Source organism: Ursus americanus, chromosome 24, assembly GCF_024610735.1.
Source record: "Ursus americanus isolate L20-20 chromosome 24, mUrsAme1.1.p, whole genome shotgun sequence".
NCBI lineage: Eukaryota > Metazoa > Chordata > Mammalia > Carnivora > Ursidae > Ursus > Ursus americanus.
In genome coordinates, this window is record NC_142150.1 from 7052247 (window position 1) to 7077969 (window position 25723).

The 25723-nt window shown below is 52.3% G+C and overlaps 1 protein-coding gene across 1 annotated transcript in view; it reads left to right on the top strand.

The window, feature by feature from the left end:
* The window catches only part of OTOG (otogelin), a 95030-nt gene that overhangs the window by 9636 nt on the left and 59671 nt on the right, over positions 1-25723 (top strand). The window contains exons 8-23 of the mRNA XM_045796465.2: positions 654-859; positions 1728-1858; positions 2105-2211; positions 2621-2730; positions 3137-3265; positions 4127-4235; positions 4525-4571; positions 5038-5183; positions 11021-11153; positions 12273-12450; positions 13987-14111; positions 15134-15346; positions 16238-16430; positions 17908-17982; positions 18228-18271; positions 19736-19889. Of these exons, the coding sequence (XP_045652421.2) occupies positions 654-859; positions 1728-1858; positions 2105-2211; positions 2621-2730; positions 3137-3265; positions 4127-4235; positions 4525-4571; positions 5038-5183; positions 11021-11153; positions 12273-12450; positions 13987-14111; positions 15134-15346; positions 16238-16430; positions 17908-17982; positions 18228-18271; positions 19736-19889 (2100 nt within the window). The remainder of the gene's footprint in view (positions 1-653; positions 860-1727; positions 1859-2104; positions 2212-2620; positions 2731-3136; positions 3266-4126; positions 4236-4524; positions 4572-5037; positions 5184-11020; positions 11154-12272; positions 12451-13986; positions 14112-15133; positions 15347-16237; positions 16431-17907; positions 17983-18227; positions 18272-19735; positions 19890-25723) is intronic.

Here is a 25723-nt window from a genome sequence, read left to right on the forward strand (position 1 = left end):
GGCTATGGCCCTGCATCTTTTCTTCCACTCCCAGCTTCCCTGACCCCTCAGCTCTTTTCTTGTCCTACCGCTTTCTTGCTCCCCACCCAAAAAAACAAACCAAGGTAGTGTCTGCTTGTACCATTTCTCCCAACTAGGAGAAAGGATCTGGCAACCTCAGACACTCTAAGATTTTTTTTTTTTAAAGATTTTATTTATTTATTCAACAGAGATAGAGACAGCCAGTGAGAGAGGGAACACAAGCAGGGGGAGTGGGAGAGGAAGAAGCAGGCTCATAGCAGAGGAGCCTGATGTGGGGCTCGATCCCATAACGCCAGGATCACGCCCTGAGCCGAAGGCAGACGCTTAACGACTGCGCCACCCAGGCGCCCCCAGACACTCTAAGATTTATCCCTGCCAGGGAAATGGCAATTTTAAGAGCCAGTTTTAAACTCTGCAGACAAAAGAATCCCGCTCTAATGGTGGACTTCAGATATGGGGAAGTCGGGGGAGGGCCCCCCCCCCCCCGATCCCGTGGTACCAGGGGCATGTGGATGGGGAGGTGCCGGGTACATGATGGGTCCTGCGGGCAGGGGACGGCGGGTCCTTTGGTGAAGGGACGGGATGAGTGGAGGTGGTGTGAATGACCTGAAGCTCCGGGCTGTGCCCTGCAGGGTCCAGCTGCCACAGGCGGTGGGGAGCGTGCGTCTGCAGCGGCTTGCTGGCTACGTCCTGGTGCGGCGGCAGTCAGCCTTCACGCTGGCCTGGGACGGCGCCTCGGCCGTCTACATCAAGATGAGCCCGGAGTTCCTGGGCTGGACTCGTGGGCTGTGTGGAAACAACAACGCCGACCCCCAGGACGATCTGGTGACCAGCTCTGGTGAGATGCGGGGCAAGCGGCCTCCGAAGGGTTTGGCCGGAGGTGGGGGACGGGTCAGGCTGGGAGGGGTGGGAGAGGCCTTGGGGCAGAACCCTGGGGTCATGGTACTGAAGACCCAGCGGGAGGCCAGGGGCCCCTCCCTAGCCAGTGTGTGGCCTCAGGCATGTTCTTAACCCCTCAACGTCAGTTTCGTCTGTGAAACAGTCATCAGGAGAACTCCTACTAGGGTTGTGTAAGGATCCAAAAGGGCACTTTGAGTGGGATTGACCCTGCAAGAGGTGTACGTGCCAGGGGCAGGGAGCAGAAGGCCAGAGAGAGAGCCAGGAAGAGAAAGCGCCCCATGGGAGCTGAAGATCCCTATGAAGCCGTGGTAAGAAGTAAGAGTGCAGCATACAGGGCCAAGTCCTGGCGACTCTGGCCAGAAGAAGGGAAGTGACCCCTTTGAGCCCCACAGCATACTGAGCCCTTAACATACAGTCTTTGCGATTCTTTGCGATGGGGGGCTATTTGCCCTATTTCACATGTGGGAGAACTGAGGCTCGGGGAGGGGCAGGAGCTTGTCCAGGCTCACAGACTAGTTGTCTTTTGATTGCATGGTGTTGCCCCCCCCCCCCCCCCCGCCGAGTTTGGGGCAGTAGGGAGCTACTACAGGTTCTGGAACATTCTTGCCTATTATCGCCAGCTTTTTCAGGAGAGTGGCTCTGTTGGGAAATGCAGACTGGGATGGGAGCCGGGAGGCTGAATTCTTCAACTCCTTGCCCACCTTTTGGCATCGCTTTGGCTCCATCTACCCTCCCTCAGAGCCCTCTGTAGCCCCTTCCCCACAACCCACCGGTGGTCATGCTAGTTCTCCCCCCCCCCCCACCAGGGAAGCTGACCGACGATGTGGCTGAGTTTGTGCACAGCTGGCAGGAGCAGGCCCCCAACCAGCCTCCAAGGCCTACAACTTCCTCCCTGTCTCGCCCACCGTGTCTGCAGCAGAGCCCAGGAACCATGCAGGTCTGGACCCTGGGGAGAATGCCTCCCCCTCCCATCCTAGTGTCTGACCTTGGTTCATTTCCTGTCCACCTCTTAGAAAGTCACTGGCTGCAGGGGCCCAGACTTGTCTGTGTTTATGGCCCCACCCCTTTTTTCTCCACCATTCTGTCTTGAGCTCAACTTGGGGTTAGGTGTGGGGATGGTGACGTCAGAGGGCTGTCAGTGGCTTTGCCAGCCCCCAGCTCTGACTCCTGGCCCTTTCCCCAGGGTGTGTACGACCGGTGTGAGGCACTGCTGCGGCCCCCCTTCGATGCCTGCCATGCCTACGTCAGCCCTCTGCCCTTCACGGCCAGTTGTACCAGTGATCTCTGCCAGTGAGTAGGCAGCCAGGCGTGGAGCTGGTATTGGGTGGTGGGGAGACCTGTCCCGGTACTGTGGGGATGGGGGAAGCGGGCTCAGCATGTGGGCCCCTGAGCCTGATAATCCCAGGCCCTGACAGATAGGCTTCCCAAAGCTGGGAAATTCTCATCTGCGTAGGTGGGACAGAGCTTCCCTATTCTCTGAAGTCCAGAAATGGGGACGGGCGCCCTCAGGGTCACGCGAGTCAATGGCAATGTTGGGACTAGAACCCAGGTGTCCTGCCTCCATCTGGGTACCTCCGCAGTCTCCCTTTCCTAGCTGCATGACAAGGAGGGGTGCTCTGAGCCCTGGAAGTCTCTAGGGGGTGCTGGAGGGCGGACGGCAGCTAGGGCTCTGGCGTGATGCTGGGTTTCCCCGGCACAGATCGGTGGGCGACGAAGCCACCTGGTGCCGGGCGCTGGCGGAGTACGCCCGAGCGTGTGCGCAGGCGGGGAGGGCCCTGCAAGACTGGAGGACCCAGCTTCGGCAATGTGGTAGGCGCACCCTGCTGGCGGCCAGGGAGGGTTCACACGAGCTCTGTCCTGGGGCTCCGGGTGGGCTCCGGGTGGACTCCGGGTGGCCTCCTCGGGCCTCAGCTCAATGTCCTGCCCTGCTTAGAGCCACAGTTGTCAGAGCTGTAAGGCCTGAGGCCCATCTTCATGTGACCGAGGAGCAGACAGGCTCAGAGCGGAGGGACGGGGGTCTAGGGTCCCAGAGCCAGCTAAGGGTGGGCCTCAGAGCCTCCCAGGCTCTCGCCAGCTTTCTGGCCACCCAGTGTTCCCACTGGGACTAAGGAAACAGGAAAATCACAGCCCCCTGCCGCCCCCTACCCCAAGGCCTGGCGTGGGGGTTGGGTCTGTCCTGGCAGAGCTGGGGCCGGACTGCTCCCTTCCCCCGCAGCCGTGCACTGCAAGGAGAAGGCCTTTACCTACAACGAGTGCATCGCCTGCTGCCCCGCCTCCTGCCAGTCCCGGGCGTCCTGCGTGGACAGTGAAATTGCCTGTGTGGACGGCTGCTACTGCCCCGACGGTATGCCGGGGCGGGGGTGGGGGAGCGGGGGCCTGGCAGCGTCTTCCTGGGCTGGCGCGGATGACCGTGAGGCAGGGGCGCAGAGGCTGCCTGCTTGTGGAATGAAGGAAGGAAGGAACACACAACTAGTAAGGGAATAAATGAATGACTGGCTTCAGGGAGGTGAGGATGGGGGTGGCACTGTGGCTCTCGAGAAGTCCATCGGAGTATTTCATTTGATCGGGACTGAGCCTTTTAAGGTGTGTAGACCAGGACAAGTCATTCATTCATTCATTTGTTCATTTATCACACACGCATTTGCTTGAACACTCATCCACGTTTTTAGGGGGTATAAATTTGCAGCACATCTGTAATGTGCAGCTCACTTGGCTAGGCAGAGGTGGAGATAAAAATACATGGAGATACGGCCATTGACTTTGGGGGTCAGAATCTGGTTGCAGTGATAAGATACATATACCTACGACTCCAGTCTAAGGCATAATGTAGTGAGGACGGGCTCAGGGGTTCAGACAAGAAGAGATATAGGAGTTCAGTGGGGGGAGAGATTGTCAGAGAGGGCTTCCTGGAAGAGGTGGTACCTAAGCTGGTTCTAGATGCAGTGACAGGCTTTTGAGAAGCTAGTCAGTATGCGGGTTGCTTGGGGTGGTGAGGTGAGATTATGCAAAGGTCTGGAGGTGAGATGATTGCCCAGAGGGGATTCAGATCTGGCCTGCTGCCAGGATTTATGCAGGAAAAAGCTTGACGGTGGGCTCAGTGGTGAAAGCTTGGATGAGGGGATCTTTGTCACAGACCCCGGGCAGCCACGAACTATCTGTGAACAGGGGTGGAGGTGAGTTAAGTGGGCCTCTGCTGTCACCCTAGGGCTAATCTTTGAGGACGGGGACTGCGTGGCTCCAGCTGAGTGCCCCTGTGAGTTCCATGGGACCCTGTACCCGACTGGCTCTGTGGTGAAAGAAGACTGCAATGCCTGGTCTGTGTCCACAGCTGGGGGGTGGGACAGTGAGGATTTCCAGGGTTTTCCATCAGGGCTACCCATCTGTCTGGGAGCCCTGGGGACATGGGGGCACTCACTCAGCATCTCTAAGTCCCTGGAGATCTCATTCGAGCTAACCCTCGGAGATGGAGGAAATCTCTACAACCCATTGTAGAGACGGGAAGACTGAGGGCTGGGGACAGGAACTCTGTGGACCCTGCCATCCTCCAGCATCTATCCTAGGCCTGGAGAAGTGAGCCCTGCCTCCCCGGTCTCTGTGTTTCAGCACATGCGCTGCAGGCCAGTGGGTGTGCAGCACGGCTGTCTGCCCAGGTATGTCTGACTCCTGCCTCGGACTCTACCCCCTTCGTCTAGTCTCACAGCTTTTTGGGGCAGGAAAATTCTGGAGGCCAGGCCTGCAGTTCCCAGCTGGACCCACTTTGTTTCCTCAGAGCTGCTTTGCCTGGTTACGAGGGCTTTTATGGGGGGGTGGGGTCTATCTAAGGACCTTCCTAAGCTTGGGGGGCTTGGACGGAGACCAGTCTCCAAGCTCAGGCCCTGGTCTCCTGGTAGGGGGAGATGCCCAGGGCAGGGCTGTATCTCCCTTCAGATGGGCTGGTGGGGGACAGGGCTGCTTCTCCCCAGTGAACAGAGTGTCAAAAGAAGGACCAGGGCTCCAGACACTGCCGGAACTCCTGAGGACAGGGTGCTGTCTCTTCCTCACGCTCGGAGCCTGCAGGGCAGAGGCCATGCCCATGGGATGGCTCCCATGTGTCAGCCACCTTTCTCTGCCCCTCAGCTGAGTGTTCAGTGACTGGCGACATCCATTTCACGACCTTTGACGGCCGCCGCTACACGTTCCCCGCCACGTGTCAGTACATCCTGGCCAAGAGCCGCTCCTCGGGCACCTTCACAGTGACACTGCAGAATGCCCCATGTGGCCTGGTAAGGGCTGGGGACCTCAGGCCCAATCCAACCAGCCGCCCCTGCTCTCCGCCTCCTAGGGCAGGGCCCTAGGGTTGCCATAGCCCTCTCACCCTGATGTCTATTCTTTCTGGGCAGAGCCGGGGAACAGGAGACTAGGTTCTGTGTCTAGAACATCTGCTAGCTGAGGGGCACTTCCCTTTTCCGGGCCTCAGTGTTTTTTTTTTAAATCTCTAAAATGGGTCTAATTCAACTTAATCTTTTCTGTTTCCTTGGAGTGTACCTTCAACACCTCTGTATCCATTCGTCCATTCATTTATTCATTCAGCAAATCCTGCACATCTATTTGTGCCAGAAGCTATGTTGGGTCTTGGAGGCTGGGATGAATTGGATCTGGCTCTGCCCTCCGGGCCATGCAGTTTGGTAGGTGAGGCAGATAACTGACCCCACCATCCACTGTGTTATCGGCGCTGGGACAATGTGGACATTACAGGGTGGGTGTTCACAGAGAAGCTTTTCCTTATTGTTGTTTTGCCTGGATGTCCAGTGGGAGGAGGGGTGGGTCCAGAGGGACTTCCCAGAGGAGGTGAGCCCGAGCTGTGTCAACCACTTGTGAATGTAACTGAGAAAATGGCCAATATGCAGGAATGGGTGTAGTTGTGAGTTTCTCTCTCAGTGACTGCCTTTTCCCTGAGCTGAGCATACTGAGCTGACCCCATAAGCCCTGGTCTGGGCTACACTCAAGCTCCTTCCTGCACATAAAGCAGGGGTTCACACCCGTAGCCAGGACAGCCACCCCAAATCCCACCTCCCTGCCTGCCTTCTTCTCCCCCAGTGATGTCAGTGGGTGAGCAGACATCACTTAGAGGCGCCTCTCCCTGGCCCTGGGGACCCAGGCTCAGGCTGTGGACAAGAGAGAGGACTGTGCTTTCTTCCTTTTGAGGCCCGAGTGACCCCCTCCCCTCTCTCTGCCAGAGAATGGCCTGGATCTGCCCTTGGCTGCTCTCTGAATCAGAAGAATACTTGTCCTCAAAAGCAGGGTTGCTCTCATCCTGAGGGCGGCAAAAGAAAAGGCAAAGCGGGCAGACACCGCCCAGTGGGACTCCTTCCTATTTACAAAGTTCTAGAGTCTTAGAATACCTGGGGCTATGAGACCTCGGAGGTCCCTTACCAGACCCCTCTCCACCGTGTTCTGAATGGTGGTTGGCCGGCCTCGGCCTGAAGTAACCTGCTTCATTGCTGAACAGTGCCTCTTGGTAGCACTTTCCTTTTACCATGAGCCAGGTCTCCTCCTCGTGACTTCATCCACGTGAATGAACCGGTAAAGGCCAGCCCTCTGCCGGCTCTGCGCAGGGCACAGTGAGGGTTACACAGATGAGTCAGACCCTGGTCCTAGCCACCGGGAGCTCACAGCCCGAGGAGGGAGTCAGTCACGTCCTCAGGGCAGGTGCTTTACTATAGAGATACAAGAGCAGTGCTGTCAGAGGGGAGCTGTGTGGGGGAAGAAATAGTCCCATAGGTCAGAAGAAAGGATCAGGAAAAGAGTCAAGGCAGAGGTGGCATTTGAGCTGAATGACCTAAAAAGTGGGCCTAAAAAATAAATAGAAATAAGATACGTATATTTGAGGATGGGGAGGAAGGGCAATCTGGGAGGATTAGGTCATATGAAAGAAAGCAACGAGGTTGGAATGTTCTAGAATACATTAAGGCAGATGCAGAAGGACCGGGCAACTGGCTGACTGGCTGGTAAAGTGCAGGGTGTGTGAGAGAGAAGCAGGAGGAGCCAAAGATGAAGTTGTGACTTCAGTCCTGGGTAAACACAAGGGGGTAAGGTGAGGATGATGACGATAAAGTGTTTGCACGGTACTTTGAACTTTGGCTAATCACATTTGCATAGAACATCTAGTTTAAGGCTCGAAATGCCCCCATGTAGTAGTCATTATTATTCTCCCCAGTTAAAATATGATAAGACAGGCCTACAGAGGCTTGGGTGTTCCCCAGCAGGAGGGGGAGCTGAGCCAGACCCAAGGCTGGAAGTCCAGAAAGCCTGTCAGGGCCTCTTAATACACGCACCCCCAAATCAGGGTAGTGGTTAAGCCCTTTGAAGTATTTTTTCAAGTAAACCTATTTTTCAGAGTAGCATTAGATTTTACAGAAAAATGCAAAGATACGTGGAGCTCCCATATACCCCATACCTAATTTCTCCTATTATTAACATCATACATTAATATGGTACATTGGTTACAAATAATGAACCAATGTTTGTACGTTAACTAAAGCCTGTACTTCACTCCTATTTTCTTACTTATTTTTTTTATCCTAATATCATTTTTCTGTGTTCCAATACATCGCATTTCATTTAGTCTTCATGTCTCCTAGGCTCTTCCTTGCTGTTGCACTTTCTTTCTTTTTTGTGTGTGTGTGTGTTTTTTGTTTTTGTTTTTGTTTTTTGAGAGAGAGGGAGGAAGAGAGTGTGCACACATAAGCCTGGGGCAGAGAGAGAGAGAAAATCTTAAGCCGGCTCCATGCCCAGCGTGGAGCCCCATATGGGGCTTGATCTCACCAGCCTGAGATCACGATGTGAGCTGAAATCAAGAGTCAGATGCCTAACCAGCTGAGCCACCCAGGCTGTTACAGTTTCTAAGACTTTATTTCTGATGATCTTGAAAGTTCTGAGGAGTACTGGTCAGATATTCTGTAGAATGCCCCTCTACTGGAACTTGCATGATGTTTTTCTCATGGTTATAGGGGTGTTATGGATTTTGGGAGAAAGAGGTAAATTGCTATTTTCATCACATCTTATCAAGGGTACATATATCAGCGTGGTTTATCACTGTCGAGGTCGACCTCGGTCATCTGGCTGAGGTAGTGTTTGTCACATTCTCCACTGTAACGTTACCCCTCTTTCCCCCCCTTACCATACTGTTCTTTTTGGAAAGAAGTCACTATGTTCAGCCCACACTTAAAAAGTGGCAAGTTATGTTCCCTCTGCTTGAAGACAGAAAGTCTACATACACTATTTGGAATTTTTCTGCACAGGAGGTTTGTCCTTTTTCCTTCACATATTTTCTTTCAGTCATTTGTATATGTCAGCATGGACCCAGGGATATTTATTTTATACTTTGGGTAGAATCCAAAATTTGTAATTCAAATTTTTCTGACTTGACCATTGAGCAATCTTTCAGTTGGCTGTTGGGTCCCTTTGACACAGCCCCATCAGTGTGTGTGTGTGTGTGTGTGTGTGTGTGTGTGTGCTGCCTTACTTTATGGTCCTACAAGATGCACTAGGCTCATCTTGCATATTTCCTGCTCTATTCCTAGAATCAGCCATTTCTGAAAAAATATTATCAGATGCTCTGGGCTCTTTTGATTGGAGAGTGGTGTTAGAAACCAAGATCTGGGGTACTGGGTGGGCTCAGTTGCTACTGGGGTATCATTTCTTTTAGAGCCTCTCAGCTGACAGAAAAAGGAAATACTAGGTATGACCTATGACTATCTTTGTATGACTAACGTAGATACGTGTATCTCTAGATAATCTATCAATAGCTTTCTATATCTGTGTGTGCTAAACAGAGTTCATATTGATGTTCCCACTCTAACCCATTATCACACGGGTCATTCTAGCCTCTCCCCTTGCTTATCCGGAACCGTCCACCCTGACCGTGAGAAATCTGGTTTCCACCATCCATCATCCGTGTATCTCATGTTCAATTCCAGTATACAGGTATTAGAATAATTAACCCATACCCATGGGAAAGGACTTTATCAACTAGAGTACAGTGCTTATGCACAGTTCCTTTTTCTTTTAGTCTCTCAAACTCCGCTTATATCCAAAGTCACTTAGGTCAACACTTTCCCTGACCCCCCTTTCAGTGAGGTTGTTTTATATATTTGTAATACAGTTCGATTCTTTTGTCACAATCTGCATTGCATCCTGGGACCCCCTGACCTCCTACATGATATTTTATTAATTGTACACATTAGGGTTCACTCTTTGTGCTGTAAAGTTCTCTGGGCTTCCACAAATGCAACCTCCCAAGTATTCCATGCACCTTTCTTATCTGTATCAAACCAGTCAGGACCAACTAACTATTGTAGCTCTACTCCTAAAGGAGACAGCTGAGGTGTAGATAAGTTAACTGAGCTCTTTAAGGTCTCAGCTTTCAGTGACATCAAGACTTGAACCTAAGACTCTGACTAAAGGACGCAGACTTTCTTCCTGCACCAATGGCGTGTCCAGAGGGGACCAGAGGATGAGTGGGTTTGACAAAGGCGATGCTTTAGACACAGTGCTTTTGAGCTGTTTTAGGGAATTTACATCTCCTTGGGAAGGAGCTTGGAAGGTCATAGTTTGTTGTACAATGTCTTTCTGAAAAGTTTCAAGCTCTAATCCTTTCCTCATTTCACCGTTTGATTATATCACTTTCAGGTTATACTTTCTCTGGCTGTCTTTGGATTTAGAATAAAGTCCAAAAATTTTACAAAACTCTGCCTGAGCTCCTCCTGCCTACTCTTGAACCTTTTCTTAAACCACTTCGCTCAGTGGGCTCTGGGCCTCTGGTCTTCTTTTATGTGCTTGGATGCATTAAATGCCTTCGTGTGTCAGGGGATTTTGGGCAGACTGTTCACTATACCTGGATGTCCATCTCCGTGCTTGCTTTCTTTGCCCAGCTACCTTCTATGGACCCTTCAGAACTCAGCTCACCTGTCACATTTTCCCGTGCCTCAGTCTTCTGATCTGCACAATGGGGTTGTTAGTAATACTTACTAAATTAGATTGCTCTGAGAATTAAGGGAGTAAATACATGTCAAAAGATTAGTACCTGTGGGGCGACTGGGTGGCACAGCGGTTAAGCGTCTGCCTTTGGCTCAGGGCGTGATCCCGGCGATCTGGAATCGAGCCCCACATCAGGCTCTTCTGCTATGAGCCTGCTTCTTCCTCTCCCACTCCCCCTGCTTGTGTTTCCTCTCTCGCTGGCTGTCTCTATCTCTGTCGAATAAATAAATAAAATCTTAAAAAAAAAAAAGATTAGTACCTGAACATAGTAATTCTATATTAAAGTTAGCAGTTATTATAATAAATATAGCAGTAGTAAAAGCTTTATGATGTTTACATTATCATTATCTTTCCTTAGGATGGCTTTTCCTACCTCTGCAGACTACGTCTTGTTCCTTCACTATACGCTTTCCTAGCACCCTACACCTATTTGCATCGCTGATCCCAATAATAATTTAAAAGCCAACTTTGTAATTACTTGTTTAATGTTTGCGTCCCACACAAATATGTACTCTCCCCGAATATGCCCATCATGTCCGTCGTTGTATGGTTGTGTGGACGTCTTCTTGTGGAAGGGAAGTATGAATGGGCCTGATGTGTACTACCCATTTCAGAGATGAGAACCTGAGGCCCAGATAGTATTAGCTCATTGGCTGCCTGCCTGTGAGTGGGGCTTGGTACTCTGCAGGATGTGACCCATGGAAAGAACTATACAAATACCTATGAAAGGATGAAATTAAATCCTATATTGTACTTGAGTGGGGAGGTCAGCGTTTCTGAGGCTAGACTCTGGGCCATCCAGGGGGTCTATCTCTGCTCTGTGTCGTAGACGGTCTAAGAGTTGACTATCTTTTTATTTGCATTTTCCCAGCTCTGCCACTAACCTTCTCCAGTCGGAGCCTCTGCCTTCCCATTCCCAGATGAGGGCATTTGGTTAGAGGACTCCTAATATCCTTTGGGGGCTGCGTCTCCTCCTGCTCCTGACCTCAAACTGCACTAGAATCCCTGCTCCTGTGGGCTCTGTTGGGACCAGCAGGAGAGACAGACTAACTCTGCCTCATTTGTCTTCCTCTTTCTCCAGAACCAGGATGGAGTCTGTGTCCAGTCAGTATCAGTGATTCTGCATCAGGACCCTCGGAGGCAGGTGACCCTGACCCAAGCGGGAGACGTCCTTCTGTTTGACCAGTACAAGGTTACCCCACCCTACACAGATGGTACGGCTTTGGTGGGCGAGGGCTAGCTGGGAGCTGGCTGTCCAGGCCTCTTCTTCCAGGCACTGCCTCTGGCCAAAGGCACTGCCACATGGGCAAGAGCTCACATTCTCTGATACTGGGTGAATCAGGCCCGAGGGGCACCTTGGTCCCAGGAACGTGGACTCTGGACTTGTAAGATGGTCTTTGTCCCCATCCCAACATGACAATAGACTTTACAGCAGCGTGATGGTTTCTCCTAACATGAGGATATGAATGGGGCTGTTTTCTATCCCTATTCTATTTTTTAGAATATTTTATTTGAGAGACGAGAATGAGAGAGAGAGCGAGCACACAGGTGGGGGGGGAGAAGGAGAGGGAGGGGCAGAGGGAGAGGGGGAAGCAGACTTCCTACTGAGCAGGGAGCCCTACACAGGGCTCGATCCGAGGACCCCAAGATCATGACCTGAGCTGAAGGCAGACGCTTAACCGACTGAGCCACTCAGGTGCCCCCATTTGTTTTTTAATTACTTATTATCCTGTCTGATTCCACAAGGGATCTGCGGTAGCTTGTAGGAAGCACATCTAACAAAAACGGCAAAACAGTTAAGCAATACAATAGTGCCAGAGAAAATTGTAAAGAAAAAAAAAGAGTAAGTGTTCAAGACTGAGAGGAGTGGGGATGCAGGGGGTGTAAAGAGACCAAAGAAATATAAGTCACAAAAGGTGAAAAATCCACTACAATTGAATCTAAAAATGTAAAATTGTTGCAATTGAATCTAAAATCATATCGTGAGCTTCCTGGTGGGTCACTGTGGAAAAATGGGTAGTTACAGAATTCTCCCTTGCTGCAGGAGGGAATACTATCAGTTCCTTATGGAGGAAAAACTTTAATTGGTACTTGATGCTTAAAAAAAATAAATTCTTAGCCGGGCCTGCCATGGTGTTATCCCTGGGTCCTGATTTCATCCCTGAGCAGGATTTTCTCAAGGCTTCCAAAGCCAACCCCTTGGCAGCGCTTCACCTGGTGTGAAGGCTGGGCTGGTTGGGCATGAGGGTCGATGAGGGCCATGCAGGTGGTGGCGGTGGGCAGGGTGCGTGTTGGCAGAACTTCCCTCATCCCTATTGTGGTTCTGTGCCCAGACGCCTTTGAGATCCGGAGGCTGTCCTCCACGTTCCTGCGGGTGAGGACCAACGTGGGCGTGCGGGTGCTCTACGACCGCCAAGGACTGCGGCTCTACCTACAGGTGGACCAGCGATGGGCGGAGGACACCGTGGGCCTCTGCGGCACCTTCAACGGCAACACGCAGGATGACTTCCTGTACGTGCCCCTGCCCCGGAAGCAGAAGGGAGGGGGGGTCCCTGAAGGCTGAGTACCTGGAGGCTCTTATTGAAAACATCTCTTGCAAACTCTTGGTCTCCCACTGGGCCACACATGCACCATTAATTATTGATTCCTCTCCATTTAAATCGAAGCATATTTCTTTAAGGCCATGGCTCACAGTCTTCTCTGTGCAGAAGACTCACCTGGGGAGCTTGTTAAAATGCTGACTCCTGGGTTCTACTTCTCGTGTATCTGGTTTGTGTTGGGGCCCAAGAATCCTGTTTTTAATAAGTAACCGCCGCAATTCTAGGATAAAAGATCTATGGACATACCTTGAGAAATACCGTTTTCTAGTGAGGTCTTAAAACTGGTAGACTTCAGGCTGGGCTTGATTTGGTTCATGGTTTTCCTTGTCTTAATTGACCGTGAGCACCTTTAGATGACTGCAAGCCCCCAGTGAGCCAATGATGCCCAGACTCCTGCTTTCAATCCCCCAGGCCAGTCTAAGCCTTGTATGTTTCCTGCCTGATACTCGAGGGTTGCACTCTCCCTGACGGAGAATTGACAGAAAGACTGTCTGGGCATGGATACTGTTTAGGAACTTGGGAGAGGACAAGTCAGACTTTCCAGAAAGGAGAATAAAGGGTTGATCTTGAAGGTTAGAGGTTCTGGCCAGTTTTTCAAGTTACCCGCATTAGGCGATATAGAAGTAAATGAGAGGCTTTCTTCAGCCAGAAGAGAGAATTCAGATTCTTTCAGAAAAACAAGAATCAGAAGAAACTGAGAGCTTTTAAATGCATGCACATGAGAAAATGTAGCATTCTACTCTGTCTTGCCTGATGGGGCTGATGTTAGGGCAGCTGGCCAAGGGTCGTGGGGACAGACCCTGGTTTAGTGTGTGGGCTGCTTGCCTCCCTCCTAAATGTGAACTATGGGCGGAAAAGTTGCTGTGCATAGCTTGAGTGCTCTCACTGCTCAGGAGCAGTAATGTGGGCGTGGTGAGTGTCAGGCAGAACCCGTCTCCCCCCCGCACATCATGATCTCTCCAATCTACCATCTTCTTGGGTTTGGTGACTCTTGGAGATCGGCGAGACTTAGAAAACATGCGTTTCCCCCTTTCTTCCTTTATTGCCCCTCGTATGACTATTTCCTACCTAGAGCGAAAGGGAGGGCAAAGGAGCTTTCAGGAACTGCTCATGGAGAAGGGAGGAGAAGTCTTAATCCGGTGAAGTTTGGTTCACATGGTGTCCTTGTTTCTCTCTTTCTGACACGAAGAGCTGGGGTGGGGGGTGAAGATCGTGTAATGGGTGGCCCCAAGCCAGTTTTGGGTCCCTTTGGAGGCTGTTAAACATGATGTGTGTGGGTGCGTGCACATGTGCACATCCATAATTGTATGTGTTTGTATGTGACTGTGTGGACCCCCTTGGCTGTTTGCACCTCTGGCGTATATTTGTGCTCTGGGTGTATGCTGTACATGCCTGGGCCTGAGTCCACGTGGGCAAGGGTGTGAATGTGGCTATGCCATGACTGCAGGTCCCCAGTGGGTGTGCCTGAGAGCACCCCACAACTCTTTGGCAACTCTTGGAAAACGCTGTCTGCCTGCTCTCCACTGGTCTCTGGCTCCTCGCTGGACCCCTGCGATGTGCACTTGCAAGCAGGTGAGGTGGGGGGAGAAGGGGAGGTGGAGGGGCTGCGGCGGGCCGGGTTTGAGAGGGATGAGATGGGAACTCTGGGCCTGCGGGGGCTGGTCAGGTTGGGCAGATGTGACGAGAAAAGGCGGAGCTGCAGAGAGTGGACCGTGGTTCCCTTCTGGTAAGGGTCAGGCCGACGCGCTTCAGGCGCTACCACTGACTTGTAGACACACATCAGTACTGGCTCCCCTGTCTCGAGGCAGAAGTCTAAGCCCTCACAGTGGCCCCTCCAGGCCCCACACTCTCTGCCCATCCCCCTTGCCCCTCCCCCCAACTCTCTGCAGCCATGCAGGCCTCTTCGCTGTTCTTCTTACACACCGAGGTGTACTCTCCGCTCCGGCCTTTAGACTTGCCATTCCCTCCACCTGGATGCTCTTCCCTCACGCCACACAGGCCTTACTCCCTCACCTCTTTCAACTTTTTGTTCAGACCTCATCCTCCCACAGAGGCCTACCCGACCGCCTGGTTTAAAATTGCAGTTGACCCTCCCACCCCACCTCCAATGCCCATCCTCCTTCCTCCTCTCTCTTGGAGGTCTTCACCTACTTTGCTGGAGAAGTTGTTTCCTGGCAGTCTCCTTCGACCACAGTGTAAGCTCCACGAGGGCAAGGGTTTTGTCTGCTTTGTTCACTCCTGTATCTCCTTGCAGCATGTGGGTTCATGTCCTGTGCAAGGTGGACTGTACTGCATGAGGGCACTACACACACACACACACACACACACACACACGCTCACTCTCCTTAGTCATTTGCAGCCATGCCCGGAGCCAACCACATAGTGACACCCAGACTTAGCCAACCCTACCCACACATTCCCAACTAGCAGTGCGCCCGGTACCTGCCCACATCCCTCCTGTACACACGCACTCCCACCCACCTTCTTACGCCAACAACCCCCTGAACTGTGGGGAGGGGGCCAGGAAGAGGCTGGGGCCCGGGCACCAGGCAAACCAGATCTCTGCCCCCTGCCCCTGTCCCTCCTGTGTCCAGCCTCCTACGCAGGGCAGTCCTGCAGCGTGCTCACCGGGGAGCTGTTCGCGCCCTGCTCCGTGTACCTGAGCCCCGTGCCCTACTTTGAGCAGTGCCGCCAGGACGCCTGCCGCTGCGGGCAGCCCTGCCTGTGTGCCACGCTGGCCCACTACGCCCACCTGTGCCGGCGCCATGGGCTCCCCGTTGACTTCCGCGCCCACCTGCCAGCGTGTGGTGAGTGCCCCACGCACGTGCGCCCCCATGAGGGCGGCTGGAGGAGCCTGGGCTCCAGACCGCAGTGTCCCCCTGCCCCCCTGCTGCCTAACACCCCCTCCTCACCCCTCTTCTGTGCTCTCCATCCCCTTGGCCACCCGGGCCTGACACTCAGGACGTGTGACACATGACCGCTTCTCTGTGACCCTCACCTCCAGCCCATCTCCAAGTCCTATCAAGGCTGTCAATTGGAGATGGAAATTCACCCACTTATCACCACCTCCAAGGCCACCACCCCTGTCAGAGCTTCCCAGTAGGCCCCCCCACAGCCTCTTCACCCTGGCTCCCATCACCCTTGGTGCACATGTGGCTCAGTGGGCATGAGCTGGCCATTGCTCAACCGCCCCCCTGCACACCTGGGCCACACTCCTCGAGTGGGGTCTCTGGGCCCCCAGCCCTAGCACAGGACCCCACTCACAGTAAGCTCTTAGCAAATGTTTGTTGAAGAAATGGAAAGACTGTCCTGGGAGTCAGGAGACCTGTATTCTGTGCCAGACCTGCAGGTAATTGCTGTGTGTCCCTGACAAGGCGAGTGGTGACCTCTACCCTCCCCCACTATCACTACCTAAGAGGAATGTCCTGCAGAGAAAAAGAAACACCAATGGCAGGGTCCAGACTGCGCTTGGAAAGGGGGGCCCACCCCTGCCACTCTGCCCTTGTAGTGTAGTGGGAGGAAGCGGGACTCTGAAGTCAGACCTATTTTCAAATCCCAAGGCTGACCTTGCCCCACTGTGTGACCTTGAGCAGACATCTTCTCTGGTTCTCGGTTCTCCTCACCAAGATGATGACCCCACCCCCGCACAGTTGTGGGGATGAGGGAGACGAAGGCCACGGTTTCATCTCCCACTACAGCACTGTCCTGTGAGGCCACCAAGGAGTACAGCCCCTGTGTGGCCCTGTGTGGCCAAACCTGCCAGGACCTGGCCAGCCCTGTGGCCTGTGGGGCTGGTGGCAGCAGCGACCTCAGTGGGGACGAGTGTGTAGAAGGCTGCACCTGCCCACCAGACACCTATCTGGATACCCAGGCTGACCTCTGTGTCCCTAGGTGAGTGGACTAACTTGACCTCTGCTGGGGAGGTGGGGAGGGGGAGGGGGCTGAGGATCTCCAGGGCATCTGAGGCTGGGAGGCTGACTGCACCTCTCATAGGGCAGGGTTTGATGGGTGGCTGGGTGGGTGAGCTTCCTCCCCTGGACCCACCTCTCAGGGCTTTTTCCTCAGCTCCAGCTCCTTAGGCCTAGAACTCCCGCCTGGCTTCCCCATGAGACAGAATAACAGCCCCACAGAGACAGCCTCTCTCCCTTCATCTCCCCTTTCCTTCCACAAATATTTATTGACCTCCTAGTGTGTTCTGGACAATTCTAGGCCCTGGAAATTCAGCAACAAACCAAACAGAATCCTGCCCTCATGGAGCTCACATTCTTGTGCCAAGACAGATTAATAAATAAACCGACGCTTAAAGGGTCTGCTGGTCACAAGCTATGAACAGGCAGGGAGGGGTTACTGTTAGGTTACATGAGGTGAGCATGGAAGGAAGGCTTTTCTGCTGAGATGACATGTGAGCAGAGGTGGGGGCAAGTGAGGGAAGAGTGCTCCAGGCCGAGGGGACAGGGACAGCCCCAAGGCTGACTGTAGCGTGTTCTCAGTGTGGCTGGAGGCGGAGGTGGGAGGTGGTGACCTCACTGGATCCCAGAGCTGACTGGCAAAGCTTTTGGTCCCCTCTTGACCTGTTTCTCCCCTAAAATGTTATCGCATTCCACTGAGGGGTGGGGGCTGGAGAGAGGCTCCTGTTGGGGGTATACTGGAATCATTCAGGGCCTTTTCAAACTAGGGTCCTCCTTTGAGATCCCCCCCTTGTGGTTGAATATTGCCTCCGAAGGGTCCTCTGAGGTTTATATGGGGGGAGGGGTTGGAGAGGGAGAAGGTGACCGAGAAACACAGGGGCCGGATGAGTTCAGACATCCCTTCCAGCCCTCAACTGGTCTGCTGCAAGGCCTGCACTTCCGGCCCTGGCAGGGGCTGTGGGAGGTGCGTGAGGAGGAAACAGTCTTTGCCCCCAGCAGACCTACAGAGAGGAGCCGAAAGACAGCGTAAGGGACTCTGTGAGGAATAGAGGAGATGACGTATTTGGAGGGCCTAGCCTGGTGTTCAAAATATTTGACAGCCGTTATGGTGTGGGCACTGATGCTGGGTGTGAATGAGCAGTATGAGAATTTCCAACCTGCGTCCGTCCCTGACACAGCGCGGGCTCGGGAAGCGTGGCCCTGTTCTTACCACCTCTCTTTTCCCTGGCCCAAGGGAGGCTGGCTTTGGGTGGACAGAGACCAGTGAAACTGGATGGCCCCAACCTCTGTCCTTGGTGGCTTCCCCACTCCTGGGAGGTGTGTCACCTGTCACAGCAGGCGCCATTACTTCTCTCTGTGTCCTTACGCCCCTGGCTGCTGATGGGTGGGGTCCTCGTCCTCGGCAGTCGCTGCCCCAGCTCCTGAGTCGGCTCATTTTTCTCCGTTCCTGGGTTTTACAGGAACCAGTGCTCCTGCCACTTTCAAGGAATGGACTATCCTCCTGGAGACAGCGACATCCCATCTCTGGGCCACTGGTGAGCTCCCTAGATAGCAGCGTTAGTGTCCTCTCTTTAAATGGAAGTTGCTGACTGAAGAAAATACAGCCGAGCAGATCTTTCCACAAGGCAATGCTCACCTTCTGCCTCTGCACAGGGGGCCAGGGGCAGAGTGGGGCTGCTCCCTGAACCCTGCAGGGGTCTGAGCAGAGCGGCTTGCGGTCTCTGGCTCTGCAGTGACTGAGTCAGCTAATCCCAGTCACCCCTCTCCCCCCTCTCTGCAGCCACTGCAAAGATGGAGTCATGAGCTGTGATAGCAGAGCCCCAGGTAAGGTGGAAGGTGAAGAATTCTTCTGGGGTCTCCTCCATGGTAGTGGGGTTATGGAGAAGACAGTGGGGAGCTTGAGGATAGATCAGGAGCAGGGAAAACCCAGCCACATCTTGCCCCACACTGAGCCTCCTGTATTCCTTGCCTTCTTGGGAAAGGTTCCAGTTTAGAGAGTGGCATCCAGAAACCCCGGCCCATCCTCAGCCCCACCCTAGCGGCTGTCCCTCCTGCTTTTCAAGAAGGAGAGGCTGAGACTGTCTCCCTCGGGGGCAGCCAGCGGGGTGTTTGGACAGTCCCTCGACCTCCCCTGGGTCCTGAGTTTCCTTGGTCGGAGCTATTGGTCGTCTACTAAGGCTGACTCTCTGCCCAGTCATGTGCTAGACTTGGGGGTCACAGAGATGGGGAGGACAGTCAGTCTCTGAGGCTGTCCCAAGCCATAGAAATGGGGTAGGGTGGCATGGCAGTGGGTCAGCCTGTGAGCGATGCGGAGGTGGTAGGGAGGGCATGGGAGCAGGAGGGCAAGGTGGGCCTCCAGAGGAGGCCAGTACGGACGGGGATTGGCACAGGGGGGTCAGAGAGCAATCATACAGCAAGTGGCACAGAGTAGGGCCTCCAGAGTCTGGCAGCCCTGGGTTGAAATGTTGCCCCATGCTTGTAAGCTGTGCAGTCCCGGGTAACTCACTTCACCTCTCTGAGCCTTCGCTTCCTCTTTTGTATACAACCTAGAATTCTATGATTTTCTTTTTGTTGCTCCTGGCTTCAGATTGCTTCTTCTTTGGGACTTTTATCTCATCTCCTGTGGCTATGTTTTTTCTCTCTGCTCCATCCTAAGCTGGGCATGGAACTCACCTCCCCTTTATTGATTTTCCTAAAAAAGATCAGTCACACAAGGTATAAGTGTGCACAGCCGACTTGAGCGAAGGCTCAGGGAGAGAGAGGGAGTTTATGTCACGGAAGTATAGGTAATGGGAAGTTGGTTGTTTAAAGTCCTCTGGCCACCCTGCCACACAGCATCACTACCCTCCTGGCTCTTCTCCTGGTCTCTTTGGGGCACTACCTCTCACCTTATCGTGCCTTGGAAAGCAGAAGGGACTTCCTTCCATTATATGGGAAATGGGAGATGATAATACCTCCCAGAGTTGTTGCAGGACTCAGTGAGAAAATGCATGTGAAGTGCCCGGAACAGTCTCTGGTGGAGAGAACATGGTACTCTCGGTGCTGGTAGAGGCGGGGGTTGTCTTGTGTGTGACAGCCCACAGCCCCCCTCCCTCTATGATGTGCATCTGGGAACCCAAGCAAGGCCCTGAAAGCAGCACAGCCCCCTCTCTCCCTGCGTCCTCCAGTTGTCGGGTCCCCAGGTCTCCCTGGCCACCCCTGGCACCCAGGATCCCACCCCAAGGACCGTGTTTCAAACATCCTGCTGGGCATCCAAGCCCCTGCCAGCAGCCCCCTCTTCTCCTCCAGCCACCGCCTGCCCACTGGGCCAGGTCTTCGTGAACTGCAGTGACATGCACACAGCCCCCGAGCTGAGCAGAGAGAGGACGTGTGAGCAGCAGCTGCTGAACCTGAGCGTGCCTGCCCGTGGCCCCTGCCTCTCGGGCTGTGCCTGTCCCCAAGGGTAAGTAGGCATGTGGCATGGTCCCCCTCTCCTGAAGGCTGGCAGAGCCAGGGAACACAAGGCAGAGGGAGGGGCAGGGAATTCCTCCCACGGCCACGCAGGGCGACAGCAGCCCAGGGCTGGCCTGTGATCGTGGAATGGCCAGCACAGAGTCTGAGAAAGAACGGTGGTGTGGGGATCCAACCCGGAGTGGATCCTACCCGGCCCTGCGTCTTACCATTGTGTGACCTGGGACAAGGAAAAGGCCTAACGTCTCTGAGGCTCAGTTTTTCATCTGTAAAATGGGAGTAATAACAGTAATGCCCACCACCTCACCAGGCTGTGACGAGGACTACATGAGCTCCTGGAGTGGAAGCGCTGAATGGGGTATGTAGCCTGCTCCAGAGTCAGTGGGGTGAAGCCCGGGAGAGAAACACCATGCTTCACCTCTCAGCCCCTTTCCCTGCAGAGGTCTGACTGGAGCCCTCAGGTGGAGGGCTGGTGCCCCTGTAATACTCCAAAAAGCAAGGCCCCACCCAGTGGAAAGAGTCTTCCTCCCAGGTGCCTGAGATGCCACATGAGCTGAGTTTTGTGGCTGTGCATCGTGGGTGCCAGGGCCCGGCAGCCTGCTTTGCCAGTTCTCCTTCCTGACTCTGGTCTTACTTCAGATCTGGGCTGAAAAGAACTTGGGAGCCTGATCCCATGACCTGGCAGCCCAGCGCTGTGTCCTTCAGCCTGGCCAGAGATCAGTGGTCCGCTGGCAGTTCTGGCCCTGGCCTGGCAGTCAAGGGCAGGGAGGGGGGGTCAGGGTGGGAAGGGGAGGGAATAGTCCGTGAGAGCTTTACTGTTTATAAAACAACTTGATGCGATCACCTCCTTCGATCTCAGAGCCTCCCTGGGAGGAAGGAGGGAAGGATCATTACTCGCCTTTTGCAGATGAAGAAACCGAGGCCAAGGAGAGGGTGGAGGGAAGTGGGCGGCCTGGGAGCCGTGATTCAAACCCAACGCAGCTTACTGCAGATCCTGCCCTTAGGCCAGAGCCTGCCAGCTCCGGGAGGCCAGGGGTCTGGTTCCCTCGACAGAGGTCGTCATGTGGGTGAGGAGCTTCCCCTTCCCAGGCCAGGGCATCCGCAAGAGACCACCGCTGTGTGGTCTCCGGAGCCTGCGCGGGGTCCTAGGCCCAGCCGGCAGGGGGCGGGCAGGATTTGCTGCCACATAGGCCCAGAGGAGCTTGTGAGGAGTGTCTGCCATCGAAGGCCTCTGGTGGCACTGGCCTTGTGCGTACAAGCCTGCCTCTCCGAGGACAGGGAGAGCCATGGCCTCTGCGGTCAGGAACTGAGGGTCGCCCGCTGCCCGCCACAGTGGCAGGGCCACAGAGGCCAGGTGGAACTAGGAGAGCTAGGCTCAGTTGTACCAGTGACCCACCCTGTGACTTTGTGGCCTCATCTGTACAACGAGAGCTGATGACTCCCTGCAAGAGGGGCTTGGGAATGAAGGATTCAGTACATCCCTCTCAGGACATGCTTTGTGGTCTCCAGCTATGCGCCTCAAACAGGAGTGTGCACATGAATCATCAGGGACCTGTCCCTGATTCAGGAGATCTGGGGGGCGGGGGGGGGGCCCGAAACTCAGCATTTCTAGCAAGCTCCCAGGAGATCCCGATGCTGCTGGTCTGGTGACCACAATTTGAACAGCAGGGTTCTAAAACATTATCCAACAGTAGGGATTAGTTTAACTCAGGTCGAAAAGCCGGAGTGCGGTTCCCTTTTCAATCCCCAGGTTCCAAAGGGATGGATAGAATGTGAAGATTTCTACTGGGCTGGGTGACCTATGACAAGTTATGTGGCCACTTGGGCATCAGTTTTCTTGTCCATAAGGTGCTGCTGGTTGGTTGCTGGCCAAGTCTGGGCAGGGCAGCACCTGAACCCGCTTCCTCTGTTCTAGGCCTTTTAAAGTTCAGTTCGGGTCCTGGAGCTGTGCTAAGAACATCCACAGTCCAGAGGGCTGGGGGGAGGGGGCAGGCCCCGCCCAGACACCGGAACGTTTGTCACTGGCTACGGCCCATCAGACAAATCACTTCCTTTCTCTGAGCCTGGGTTTCCCCGACTGTGAATTGAGGAGAGCGATACCACCTTGCAGGGCTCTTACGAGATTCGAAGGAGGCAGCGGCTGCGAGGAGCCAGGCACTGTGTAGTACGCGCTCCGTAAAGACTTGTTCCCTTCCCTTCCTTAACACTGAATGCCATCACCTCTCGGGGTATTTGCCACAGTGGCTCGTATGCCGTATCACATGCCCTGTGAGAAGCTCACACACATTCCACAGGAGCTTGTCAAAGGGAAATTATTAGAGCCTCAACTTGCAAAGAAAGGACAGACATTTCCTGCCATTCTGGAATGTCCTCTTGGGAGCTGGGATAGGGCTTCCAAAGACGCCCAAGTACTATCCTAACAACCTCTGCCTGGGGCCCTCTGGGCCCCTGGGCCCCATACCCCACTCCGTGGCATTGATAAGACTCTCTGGGTGCCATGTATTGCTCCAAAGGACCCTGAGCCACTGCGGGAGCCACTAAGGCTGTTTGCCACACTCTAAATTTCTTTGCCTCTGGCTGCTGAGCCAAGGGCCCTGGGTCCAGTAAGCGGTATAGTACAGTGGTTGTCAGCACAGACTCTGGAGTCAGGCTTGAATCTTGATTCCAGCACTTACTAGGGGAGTTAATTAACTTCCTGGAGTCTCAGTTTCCTTATTTGTAAAGTAGCGCAGAGTAAGCGCTGTGTGTGAGCAGACAAGCATCGTCATCCTCACTTGGGTGCCACGTGTTTGCAGATGTCCTCTGAGGGGACCGTGAAGTGAGAGGGTCCCTTAGCAGGTCAGGAGAGGATGCCCCACAGACTGAGAGCACCTTGAAGACAGAGGCCAAAGCTTCTCTCTGTGCTGGGCACACAGCAGGTGCTCGGTGACGCAGACAGGTCTGCATGGGGCCCGGAGGGAGCAGTGAATGGTGGGCAGCAGGGAAGACCCCTCAGGAGATGGCAAGAGACAAGGCCTGGGCTGAAGGTGGAAGGCGTGAGTCAGCCCACTGTTGGTGTCTGATGCAATTATGGGTAGAGAAGGGACAAGAAACCAATATTTATTGTGTATCTACTAGGCGCTAGGCAGTGTGCCCAGGTCTGTAATGAAATTCTCGTAATGACCTTGAGGAAGGCATCATTACCCCTGTTTTACAGATGAAAAAACAGGGGCTTAGAAAGGTTAAGTGGCTTCAGGGAAAACAGTGGATTAAACACATGCTTTTTTCCCCTGCTTCCTGCCACAATGAAATGCTGGTAATGGAGTAAAGAAAAACAAACAAACAACCTGTGAGTCCCCAGGGACAAAGAGAACGGGCATGGGAATGACAGTGGCACAAGATGGGTCAGTAGTTTTTGAAGAACGAACAAGGGTGGATGTGTGGAAATGGACCCTGCAGAGCAGCACTTGACAACTGATGCTTGCAGAGGAGGAGGCCCGGGAGAAACAGCCTCTGTTGTGTTGACAGCTTCAGGGACAGGAGGCTCCAGGCATCTCAGAAGGTGGGGTGGCGGGAGGGAGATAGGAAGACGTCTCATGCAAGTCTGTGTAAGGAGCAGTCAACCCCCAGCCTCCTCTCCCATGCTCTGGGGTCCAACAAAAACTGCCCTAACCCCAACCAGCAGAGAAAGGTGGTAAAACTGTCTGCAGAAGCCACATCAGAGACTTTGATTTAAGGAGCACCAGGAGGGATGAGATGCAGCGTGAAAACAGGCAGATTAAATGAAAGCCTAGTGAGACCCTAGCCCTCTTCCCCAGCTTGGTTCCCACAATAGTGGCATCAAACAAAGCTTCTGCCTCCCAGGCTGGAGATGAAGAGGATTCTTCTCTTGAAAATGGGCTGGGCCAAGAGAAAAAAAAAAATCTACAGAGATTGACATTTTAGGGGTTCCCCCCCACAGAATGGCGGCTCCCCTTAATTATGCAGCTTCTAGTCAAATTTTGGTGCCTCACTGCTTTTCTCCCTTTTATTTTTTTTCAAGTGAGGCATAATTTATAAATAGTGAAATGTATAGATTCTAAGCACACAGTTTGCTAAGCTTTGACAAATTTAAATGCTCACGTATAGGTACCCATGAAAGGTACTCATTGTTTGTTGTATCTCATTATTATTTTAATTTGTAATTTTAACTTGTAATTTTAACTTGTAATTTTCTCTAATGACAGTGAGTACTTTTTCATGTGTTTTTTGGCCATTTGTATAACTTCCTTTGTGAAGTGTCCATTCAAGTCTTTTGCCCATGTCTTATTTGGTGGACTATTTTCTTTAAATTGAGTTATAGTTCTTTCCTTATCAAATATATACATTGCAAATATTTTCTCCCTGCCTGTGGCTTGCCTATTTATTTACTTAATATATCTTAGTAAGCTTAAAAGCTTCTGATGAGCAGAAGTTTTGAATTTTGATTATATCTAATCTATCATTTTTTTCCTTTAAGATCAGTGTTCTCCATGTCCTCAGTAGTTGCAACTCCAAGGCTGCAAAGACATTCTCTGATGTTTTCCTTTGATAGCTTTACAATTTTGGCTTTTACATTGGGTCTATAATCTATCTGAAATGATTCTGTATTGTAGAATGGAGTCAAATTTCATTTTATTTTTTTCTGATGGATATCCTGTGGTTTTAGCCCCATTTTAATAAAAGACTTTTCTCTCCCTATTGAATTGCTTTGTTAAAAAAATCAATTGACTGTATAAATGTGGGTCTATTTCAGGACTCTCTATTCTGTACCATTAATCTCTTTGTCTATCTTTAGGCCAGTATCACACAGTCTTGATTTCTGAAGCTTTACAGTAAGTCTTGAAATCAGAAAGTGATAGTGCTCCAGCTTTGTTCTCTTTCAGGGTTTTTGGGGGGCACTTCTAGTCTTTGCATTTCCATGTAAATGTGGGGAATGTCTACAGAAAAGCCCGTGGGATTTTAATTGGTTTTGTGTTGAATCTAGAAGTCAGTTTGGCGAGAGCTGACATCTTCACAGTAGTGAGTTCTCCAATGCACAACAACGGCATCACTCCATTTATTGGGTCTTCTTTAATTTCTCTCAGCAGGGTTTCATACTTTTCATGGGAAGGGTTTGCATATATGTCATTGAATTTCTTCGTAGGTATTTGATATCTTTGCTGTCCATTCCATCTAAGTTGTCAAATTTATTGGCTTTACATCATGAAAGTATTTCTTTATTTTCCTTTTAATATCTGTAGGATCTGCAATGATGTTTTCTCTTTTCTCCTGGCATTGGTAATTTGAATCTTTTCTCTTTTTCTTACTATCCAGTCTAGGTAGGTGGGTGTAAATTTTATTGATGTTTTCAAGACCCTCCTCTGGTTCCACAGATTTTTTTTTCTATTGTTTCCTGTTTTCTATTTCACTGATTTCTGCTCTTATCTTTATTATTTTCTTCTTACTACTTACTTTGGATTTAACTTGCTCTTGTATTTCTAGTTCAGATATTTTATCATAATCCTTTGTTATTTCCAATACAAGCATTTAAAACCATAAATTTCTCTGTGACCACTGCTTTTACTCATTCTACAAAGTGTGGTATTTCCTTTGTGATTTCTTCTTTGACCCATGAGTTATTTAGAAATGTTACTCTAAATTTGGAAATATTTGGAGATTTTTCCTATACTTGTTTGTTCCTGATTTTTTAAAAAGATTTGTTTATTTTAGAGAGAGAGTGAGAGCACAAGCAGGAAGGGCAGAGGGAGAGAGGATCTCAAGCAGACTGTGCTGAGCAAGGAGCCCAATGTGGGCTCCATCTCATGACGCTGAGATCACGACCTGAAC